At 41.3% G+C, this 11217-nt stretch overlaps 1 protein-coding gene across 1 annotated transcript; it reads right to left on the bottom strand.

The window, feature by feature from the left end:
• Positions 1-6134: 6134 nt before the first annotated feature.
• LOC147463148 (uncharacterized) lies at positions 6135-7750 on the bottom strand. The gene has a single exon (XM_086528121.1). The coding sequence runs from the start codon at positions 6786-6788 to the stop codon at positions 6375-6377; it is 414 nt and encodes a 137-aa protein (XP_086384247.1). The 5' UTR covers positions 6789-7750; the 3' UTR covers positions 6135-6374.
• Positions 7751-11217: the final 3467 nt, after the last annotated feature.

Raw genomic sequence — 11217 nt, 5'->3', positions numbered from 1 at the left:
CTTTCACTTGAAGCAGGCAATCTTTAATGGTAAGTACTCTTTGTCCCTAAGGGCCAAAATCATTCCCCCTCTCCTTCATTTTCTCCTCATAGGGCTCCACTTTCAAATTATTGATAACTATATTAGTTAAATAAAAATTAAAGTGCACTCAGTGGCTTGTAGAACCATGGCCACTACCTTTCTTACAAAAGAAAATGAGGGGGCCTCCTCCTCATTAACACCTCTCCCCACCTTGTCCTCTCCCCCATATTCTCTCTATCTCTCTCTGTCTCTCTCTCTCTCTATGTGTGTGTGTGTGTGTGTGTGTGTGCGTGTGTGACCAACAAAAAAACCTCTCTCTCTCTCTCTCTCTCTCTCTCTCTCTCTCTCTCTCTCTCCTACACACACACACAAGCCGAAGATAGCCAATTTTTAGCACCTACACACTCACACATAGAGTACATACACACACCCACACACTCTTCTCTCTCACTCTCATGTATTCTTTAAGCTCTTCATAGCTGAAAATTACTATTTGTTTTGCCACACACACCCTCACATACAATACACACACACAACCTACTCATTAACACACATCCCACTCTCATAGTCACCACAAAACACTTTCCAAAATTATCCCATAAGATCAAAACAATCCACCCCCCTCCATCATAATCAACCATTATGCCTTGGTGCAAATTGAAGTGGAGGACTCAACATTCAACATCAACAAGAGTGAAGGTTACCCTCACGCTACTCCTTGACATCACCTCCCATCCATCAATGAGGCACCCATGGCCTGCTCCCTTCTCTCTTGTCCTTTTCTACCATTATATCTCTCCCCCACAAATAATCTACTCTTTTCTTTATGCCACTCCCTCTATATTGGGTTGGATATATAAATACTTGTGAGTATGTCATACAATTGTTTATTTCCATTAGGAAAAACATGAACCCTCTAGGGACCCTTTGGGAGATTAAGGTTATTTAGAGAACAACCAATAGGAAGAGGGTGGTGGACACACTCTATACCCTAGAGAAAGTAGGGAGACAAGATAGCCTTACGTTTCTTAATGGATTCTTACCTAGTGAGAGGGTACTGAGGTGGTTAGGGGAGAGGGGGTGACCAATTTGACCTCTTTTCCTGCACTTTTTGGCTCAGATTTAGAAAAATACTAAAAATCTAAAACAAAGCATTTGTTACCTCCAAAAGTAAAAAACGTGCACTAAAAAATCCAAAAAAAGGATTTTTTTTTCAAAACATCAATTTTCACCCTCCAAAGTCTTTCTGAACCTATTTTATAGCTAAAACGCGGTTTTCTCTCTCTACAAACCCTTTTCAAAGCTCTCCATTGCCGCAACAACCACATGCACCCTCTATAGTCCAACATTGTCTCTCTGGTAGCCTTCTCTCACCTCCATTGTAGTACCAAGAAAGCTCCTCCCCCATATCTTGCCTTTGCCCAACACATATTTTCACACCAAGCTAGCTCATCTCCCTTCTCCAACCTACAATATAGCATGAAACAAGATTCTCCTCCTTGTGGTTTCATTCACTCACACTACATGGAAATATCTACTCCCAGAGGTGGCAAAAGTACGAGTTCACATGACTTGCATACCACAACAACAAGAGGTGTGAATGGTGAGTGGCCATTGCAAGGGTTCACCTCCAACATAGAGATAGAATGGTAAGAAAACTACCCTTATAGCTTACGTTGAGAGATAAAAATCATCTCCATCTTTACGTTTATCATGGTGAGACAACCAACCTCTTTATGGCTTTCAATTTCTAGGACTTCACACCTCATAACATTGGGGTGTGCTATATTGTTGATGGATATGGTGCACCATCTAGGGTTTTGTAGCATGTGATTGAGTCTCACAATGCAATTAAGTTATGATATCTATGGAGAGTTATCAAAGATTCTCCTTCTAATTTTGTCTTTTTATAGTTGTCACTAGATTATTAGAATGACATCATTTTGTACTTGATAACTTTGTGCTCACAAAATTTGACGTTTACTTAGAGACTCAACTTTTTTTGAGAGGACATGGGCAAGAAACCATGTGCAAAGATGGGAAACACTCCATTCTTGGTCCTCAAGGAACCTTTCACCACGTTGAAACATTTTGATAAGAATAGTAGGATTTGTGTAGAATCTTGAACCAAGAGGTACTCTCTAGGAGCTCTTAGAAAAACCCTCCATAAAGTATTACCATCGTCCCTAATGTCATCAAAACACAAATATTGAAGTGTATATGAATCTCTAGACGAGGAAGACAAATACATATAAGAGAAGCCTGACAACAACAACATTGTCTCCCTCTGTAATTCTTTTCATGAGACTGGATTCCTCTAGAAATCCTTTTGTAGTTATACTCATTTTGGTGCAATATAAACATGTTTTTTTTTAAATGATGACGTATTAAGTGAGAATATTTGATTTAGATTACTAGAGTTTCATACAGATTTGAGAAACATTGTTGACCTTTATGGATATTTTGATTTGCCTCTAAGATGTTTCAAGTCCCAAGTCTTAATCACTCCACCGTATGAATAAATTCAAACAATATTTTGATTTTAGCTTAATCATTTATGGTTATTCTTATTAAAGTGATCATAACCTTTGTCAAGATGTCCTCATCTAGGGATGTTGAATATATCCTGCTTCGATCATTAGCAACAATTCACAAGTTGAGAAATCTAAATTCTTGCTTTCAAACATGTTATTGTTTCCATATTAGTACGCCTATGCCAAGCTTGACTTAGAGAAAGGACAACATGAGATGGTGGTGTTGATTTATAGCGGTGATTGATAGGTGAACAATTGACTTACTTATTGATTCATGTCTCAATATACATATATTGTAAAGCCTTTGAGTCTCCACCCTTTTTTAGGTAGTATAAACAAGTTCTTGGTATCAAATTTTCTTAATTATCCCTAATCATTGGCTATTGATAGCTATTTTTATGGTATTACTAAAGAAGATACCAAAAGCTATTATCATTGTTGTGAACTTAACTATTCGAATGTGTATTAGACTTCAATTATATAGCTCATTTGGATAGAGAAAGTGTAAACATAAATGACAGATGCATCTATTGTTAACATAGAAGCTATTTACCGCTTGAGCGTATGTAAACTGCTTATTAAGAAACCTTTGGTTATATACTATAACAACAGGGATCACATGTGATTTAAAACATCAAATAAATGGATTTACCAAAAAATTCCCAAGAACAGGGAGCGGAAACAAGGAAGTAAGAATTGGCTCCTTGTTTGGCCATATTCTAGTGCTAAATGTTTAATGCAGAGAATTTCTGAAGCCTTTGAACACATAGAAAAAATTGGCGGAGGGGGGGGGGGGGGGGGGTCTTGCTCTTTGTACATCAAATACCACATCTGTATCTCATGACCATGCATGAAAAATAGTTCTTATTTTCCATGTAAAGGTCCTAGCGCCCTCAACAAGAGGTGCCACAAAAGGGCACGCAAAATGTCCAAACAGGGGTCCCTGTTTGGGCATTTTGTGTGCCCTTGTGGTGCCTCTTCTTGAGGTCCCTTGGGCCTTTACATGGTAGAAAATTGCAAAATTTAGGTGTTTCAATTGCTTCTAGCTCCCAATCGACTTTGAATCTATCTGGGATTATCTCACATGAAAAGGTGTTGATATGGGCACAAAAATTCACAATTATATTGTTAATCAGAAGCTCTTTAAAAAGATGTCCTGCTTGGCTTTGTCTTGGTCGAGTTATATGCCAAATGTGGTGGGCTTCAAAAAGCACAAAAAGTGTTTGAGAAGCTTATTGTTTGGAATATTGTCTATTGGAATGGAGACGGCCTGCAGTAGAAATTTGCAGCAATCAGGCAAGTGCATTTTGAGAGAGAGTGTATATACTGTTTGAGTCATGGTGTACTTGATGGTAGTAATCTTTCCTAGGAAACTCACTCGGTCTACTGGTTGCATGTTTGGCCATGGATGCCATAGATATCATAGAAACGATGACGCAAAACGCATACTATTGGCAAGGTGGTGCAACAGCGTAAGGAAGGTTTAGCATCCAAGATTGTGATTTGATGCAAATGACCAATACCAAAGGTACATTTATATTCCGTATTTTGATTTCGGTTAAGTCATCTCGAAAGCATCATGTGCACATTAAAGCAATGAATTTACATCAATTTTATTGAAAACACTATAGATGAAGGTGACAAGGACTGGAGAACTTATGCGATGTCTGACAAAGAGACACATGGGGATTACACCACGGCATGGCAACCTAGGATGGTACATGTTATCGGTAATGAATTTTTCTTGGTGCAAATGCGGTATTTTTACCATAAGAGAGTCCGTCAAACACTTGAGGAGAAGCATAAGTCCCCCTTCAACACTAGAGGGGATAAAAGTGGCGGTGGAAGGGCACATTCCCTATGGTATTATTATAAATGTGGAGAACGGTGCCAACTCCACACCATACGTATGTATGGTTTTCTTTTTTTTTTTATGGGCACAAGCATCCCAGTGCATGAAATGCATTTTCTTTCATCTTTAAAATTTACTATTTGCAAATTTTCTCCTCCACACATTTGTTAATGCCAAATTTCATTTGTCTTGCGAGGTCGTGGAGCTTTTGGTAAAAGCTTTGAGAAGATGCTACGAAACCTCCAAAATAAGAGACGATATAAGGTGAAAGGTACAATAGTGTTCATTTTCTTTAATTCACACCATTTCCATAGTGCATCAATCAAGGCAAACTAGTTCCTCCTTGCAACGGCAGTCCGAACTCTCACAGATGCCGGCCCCTCTCCTTCCCAATGCAGCTCGCCCTCGTTTTTTTTAGCATGGCAAGATTTTTTTTAGAAAACGTTCACTTTGCGACTTGGGCCGCCTTCCCACATCCGCACGGCTCCACTCATTGACCTCAAAGCATTCTTCCAAGGCTTCATCATAATCTTTAGTTGAAGAAGTATGATTCCCTAGTATGGGAGCAACCGAAGAGATTTGGACTCGTCAAACATGAGCAAGCATTATGCATATCTTGTGGTATCATTTGAACACGAAATCCACCATCCCTTGGCATCTTCAAGCATCTTGACCTGGCAAAGCTTCTTAACCATATCCGACCCATTAAATGTCTCATTTGGCACACATATCTCAACCATGCTAGTTGTACCTCGCATCAAATAGCCATCGAAGCACTTCGCCACTTGTTTGCAAATATCCATGTACCAGCTCTTGAGCTCTCCTTGGGCTGCTCTCCTTGGGCTGACCAAATGTGGCTGCACCAACGTTTAAACAAAATAAGGGATTTATAGTTTGGTACATTTATAAAAAAATGTACTTACATAAAGGGGTTTTTAATTGAGATAGTGAAATTTTTGTACATATATAAGGGCTAGTTTTTTTTACAAAAAATGCACACATAAGGGGTGCATATAATACTTGAAAATATACAGGTAAGGGATTACTTAAATACCTCTTGTTCGTACGTGCTATACACTATTTTTACATAGTGGAATCCCCAGGTCTTAGACCTACATGGCCCAACATCTCTTAAAATCTCTCTCCACATACTTTATTTTTTCTCGAAAAGAAAAACCCAAATTGTATATTCTTTTCAAAATCAAGTGAGTTTGGGACCTCCTCTCTTTCTTTAAGCATGATACCTTTTTGAAAATGCATGCTTCTCCTTGAATGCATACAAGCAAGGACCCATACAAGAAGACTTGGATGCAAAAGGTGCTCTAGCATCTTTTAGACCTTACAACCCAAAAAAATTTATTCTTGGGCATGTAGAATAGTAAAAATTAGGATCAAGCACTCCGTGAAGGTCAAATTGTTGTGAAGGTCAAATTGTTTTTTTAATCACATCATTCTGAGCTACAAGTCAAAAGTTATGGTTAAAACAATTTAAAATCATCACAATTACAACAAAAGGGGACTATCATCATGTAAATCAAGAGGACAAGAAAACTCTTGTTGTTACCCATATTTTAGAAAATAAATGAGCCTCAAGGGCACATGCATGTGATGGGATCAATCAAAAGATGCTTCCAAGGCCAAGACACACAAGCTGAGTCGCCTTGTGTTGGGGTCAGCCGAACTTGGGCGGACAAAGTGTGAACCTATGTTGTAAATGTCTTTATAAGGCACAACAAAATCTAATCTAACTCTCTTTACATTTGTACAATAAGTCTTCTTCTCCTCTCCTCTCTCACCTGCTCCCTCATCTCCCTAGCTATGTCTATACGAGAAGCTATCCGCTTCCGCACCAAAGCTCAACAGCTGGTATCAGAGCTTCGGGGAAAGGTCTTGTAGGTATTCATGAGTTGAGGTATAAAGGCGGGTTTCCAAAGAAGTGGGGTTGGTCTGTGTCATACCAGATACTACTAGAGTGAAGGGACTTCTTGGGAGCCATCATCAGCATGCACGGCTCCGAGCTTCCAGGAGATCTCATTCATGGATTTAGCTATTGCCCGCTGAATGTTGCCAGCGAGAAGGCTGTTGCAGCAGTGCTCGCTTGTGGTGCTCTCTTGTCTTCCCCCTCGATAATATAGCCTCAGTAGGGAGCTCGACAGGCCAAAGGCCCGTGAGAAGGGAAGCCTCGAAGGGGCATAGCCAGCCTTGAGACGAGGGCAATAGCCCGGGGGCTGAGCATACGAAACTAGAGAAGGAAAATTGGAAGCATGAGGCTCAGGCCCGGATCCGGTGATAGAGAGGGGCAGCAGCAGCACGTGATGAGCGAGGGCTTTGAGAGCACTGCAGAGGGGCGAGTGGTGGCCCGAATGGGTCACCATGCTCATGAGAGTCACGGGCAGGCCGGAAGTCACATAAGCTCCAAGGGAACTGAGCTCGTAGGTGGCCCACCTCAGGCAAGGAGATGGAGCCTAGAGGCTACGAGCTGCAGACGGTAGCGATGACGCACACACACATGAATGCTGATGAAGGCATTGACAAATTCTCACGGCAGTTGCTTTGCCAGCGAATTCTCTTTCTCAAGCATTATCACAAATTACTATTATTTTTCATCAAAATGGCCTTTTATTTAAGAGGTTGTTCACACAAAGCAACGTGTGCAATGTGCATGCTGTCTTTAACGACCACAATGATGAAGAACAAATGATGAAGCGATGTATTTTGAACCATATTGATGTATATGTCAATTGAACCCGTGGCATTGAACCCTACATCCGTCTTCGTGAGTATGATGATATTTTTTGTCAAGACGTATATCATTGAGATTCTTTACTAACGGGATTAGACACTGCTGTGCATGTGTCGGCGATAATACCTTCCTTGTGACAAGCCCTGTTTTGTAAATGCAGCTCTCATGAGGTTATTGGGAAAACCTAAACCCAAGGTTAGCTAGAGTTACCCAAAAACTCTAGGGTTTGGGAGTAAACCAAAAACTCTGTGTTTTGGCTGCTATGCCTACCTCCACCTACAAGAAAGGGGAGGCTCTCTTAGTAGCATCAGGTTATGGCTACACCTAAAACCCTTGGTTGTGAGAAAACCTAAAACTCACGGTTTACGAGTATACCAAAAACTTGTGGTTGAGAGTAAACCTAAAACTCTGTGTGTCATGAGAGGGAGAATCTAGTTTGAAGGGGGCGCTATCATGAAGACTATGCCAAGTTTGGCTGAAGGAGGCGATTGTTGTTGGGGTCAGCCCAACTTGGGCGGACAAAGTGTGAACCTATGCTTGTAAATGCATTTATAAGGCACAAGAATATCTAATCTAACTCTCTTTACATTTGTATAGTACGTCTTCTTCTCCTCTCCTCTCTCACCTGCTCCCTCATCTCCCTAGCTATGTCTATACGAGAAGCTATCCGCTTCCGCGCCAAAGCTCAACACCTTGAAGGAGCCACATGTAGGCCATCACGGTAGGGTCCACATACATTATGCACTCTTATGAAGCCTTCACTGTCTACAATGCTATTTTTCATGAGTAGATAATTCCTTTTATCTCCAATATTCAATAAGAGGTCAAAAGACACTTAATTAGGGCTAATCACTTACCTTAATTAAGTGTAACATAATCCCACTCTTGCACACCTATAAATAGCCCCTCTTGGAGAGACTAAGAACACACACAAACCTATCCTAAATCCATCTTGGTCTTGACAAATAGTAGATAAACACCCAAATATCCCTCTATCCTAGCCCTCCTCTTTGGAGAAAGTGCCACTCTATTCCTTCTCCTGTATACTACCATCTCTTATTCCATCAATCCAATAAATGTTGTAGCACCTCAATAATGTGTAAATAAATGGTGTCTCTCATTATGATAGTTAATAATCATTGAATACTCTCCAAAAATCAATCTTTGCAACTCGTGATGGTTTTCCAGAGTCTTTCCTCCCCTTAACTTGCGTGAAATCGAGTAAGTGTTCTATTCTCAATTTTCCATTGGTTTGTTTTTCCACACTTACTCAATTAGTTTAAAGAACATTCTTGATTGAGATCTCTTTTGTTTTATTTTGTATGCTTGTGGACCTCTCTTATGGAGATCGTATTTGTCATGGCATTGCATAGATGGAGATAAGCTCTCTATGCAACACAATGTGCTAGTTTGTTATCTTATGTGCTTCTATTATGGAAGAAGGTGAAAATAAGTTTACGAATTGCGTATTTGATTTTGGTGCATTGACTTATGTTACTTGCTTGTTGGTGGTGTCAAGTGCCCAAAGCGTGCATACTAAGGGGTTCTCAAAATGTATTTCTTGAGGGGGTGTATGCATGTGTTGTTTTTTTTCTTGGTTCCATTCTCCAACTCCCAAAAGAGGGTCGTGTCCTATGTAGTGTGTGTGCTCATTTATGAGTATTTTGTGAGGGTTGGGTGATTGGCCTAAGTTTAGAAGCCCCATTTCAAAAAGTCCACTCTCAGCTGCAAAAGCCTTCATCCTCTGGACAAGAGAATTTTGGGCTAGAAAAATTAACAAACCTGACAAGCATATGTTTAATTGTTGGACGGATACGCCGCGACAGACGTCCGCACAGCGAGAACTCACCTAACAAGTAATGTCAGTTAAGGACGAAGCTCGACTCGCAGGCGCGTGGAAGCAAGCATAAGGTGTCAACCTACACTCGACCAACTCCTAACTAATTCCTACAGAGGTCCCTACCAATTGTCTAAGTCACACTCTTCAAAAGTACAAAAGAGGATACTTCCTACAACGCTTGCTAGAGCGGAACACCCATCAAACACTTTCCAAACACCATAGAGCTTGAAGGAGACCCTACTAATACCTATAGGCCGCTCTCCCTAAGGTCTATGAACCAAAATCACGACCCAAAACACCCGGTGTAGAAACACGTAGGATGTCTGGCCGAAATCTGCTGGTTTTCGTTTTCGAAATCTGAAGTGCCCAATGTGTAGCTCTACTCAATGTGAACACGTGGATATGCTGCAATGCGAAATCAGACAATGTATGCTCACCCAAACAACCAATGAAGCTCGTAGAAGGAGCTCGCAAAGCCGGACCCTACGCGTGCAATGTTGGTATCGACTCGTAGCTCTAGTCGGGGACAACACGCTGCACTTCTCCGCACTCGATTCCGACCACCGTAGCACACGTAGCGTCAAGACAAGGCTCACACTCTCTCTCACGTACACAGTACGCTCACTCACAGACTTAAACTTGTTTAAAATGACAAAAGGTCTTTTCATTAAGGTCAAAAAGTGGTATATATACCTTACAACTTCTCAAACCCTAAAGTTCCAAAATCAACCATCTACTCAATCTAACTATCAAAACTGGGATACAATCTGGAAACTTCTGTAAGTCCCAATATGTAGAATGTGAAAAAATCGGGTTTTCCTCAATGAATGACTAATTACAAAAATAATAGTCCGCCGAGTAGTTAGATTCCATGGGGTGTGTCCAGCTTCTAACATCCCCCCCCTCCTTGTTCATGTCGTCCCCGACATGGCCTTGATCCTTTGCTTCATCTTATGGTCTCCCGCATCTTTAGCAGTGATTCGTACCGTGCATGTAGATTTAGCATTGTTGGGCCAAAGATATCCGTATGCATGGTGAAGAACCCCGTGTAGAATGCCTCTTCAAACGCCTAGAGGTGATAGGATGGGAGAAAGATAAATCTTTGATACAACGCATGTATCACCTCCTTGGAAGGCTGACCTGACATATCATAAGCACATCTGTATGTACCCTGGAAGAAGAATATGCTGTCAGTCACCTGGCCTGGCTTGAAGGTCTCAAACACTGCTAGGATGGTTTTGCAGATCTTTGCAGGTGAGCCAGTGAGCAACTTTATGGCTCCCGTTAGGGTTTTCACCTTGTATTGTACACTTATTCTCTCACCTGCCTTCACGCTCGGTAGCTTTGGGTAGTTCAGCCAAGTGGGTTGGCTTCTTTGTAAGATTTCTTGTGCTTTCCAAGTCCTAACCCTGGGTAGAGGACAGAAGCTGAGGTTGTCTATGATGTGTTTAGGTGCCTCTACCAAGTGTATTAGGTATTGCAGGTACTTGGTAAGCCAAGCCTTCCTCCACTTTGGTTGAGAATCCACTATTAGCTTTACTCCTTCTGGCCTCGAGTAGTCTGCGTTGTAGAGAGGGACTGTTGGCTCTTCTCTGATTCGCCTGTTTATTGTTGCCTCATATTTCAACAATGGATATGGGAGAGAGGTTTGAAACCATTCACGCCTGAGATTGATGGCGTCAATTTTCTGAATTGTCATAGATTTGAAAACCCTTTGTTCCCATTCCAAGGCTTCCTTTGTACTTTCTCTGAGCTCTGCCTCTATTGCTTTACGCAATTTTTCCTCCTCTTCTTGTGTTGGATCCCGTGGCTCTTGAGAGGATCCTGCTATGATTTCCTCTGGCATGGGTGTCTCCACAGGATCTGCCACATTGTCGAGGTCGATGCCCTCATTGGAAGCTGGCCCTGAGCTTTCTGCTTTTGCTTGTTTCCGACCTTTCAACTTCTCAATTTGCTTGAGGAGTGTCTGCTTTTCCGCTTCGGCTCTCCACCCATAGTCACGAGGAGGTCATTGAGTTCATCGTTTACTTTTTCAGCCTCCTCAAGATTTATCTTTATGCTCTCCAATTCTTCTTGTAGGGCTTTTTGGCTGTCCTCCATTCTGGTTTGCATTGCGATAGAACCTTCAGCCATTATCAACCTCTGCTTCTTCTCGAGAGTCAGCTCCTTCTGGAGTTCTTGCATTTGCTCTTCATATATGTGACTCTCGGAAATGATCTGAGTCGAG

This window comes from Adiantum capillus-veneris, chromosome 2, assembly GCF_014529385.1.
Source record: "Adiantum capillus-veneris isolate H3 chromosome 2, ASM1452938v2, whole genome shotgun sequence".
NCBI lineage: Eukaryota > Viridiplantae > Streptophyta > Polypodiopsida > Polypodiales > Pteridaceae > Adiantum > Adiantum capillus-veneris.
Note: the sequence above shows the minus strand (reverse complement) of the source record. Positions and strands in the feature narration are given on the sequence as shown.

Bases quoted from the DNA above. Each gene is read 5' to 3' on its own strand.
- LOC147463148 (XM_086528121.1), bottom strand. From the start codon at position 6,788: ATGAGCATGGTGACCCATTCGGGCCACCACTCGCCCCTCTGCAGTGCT.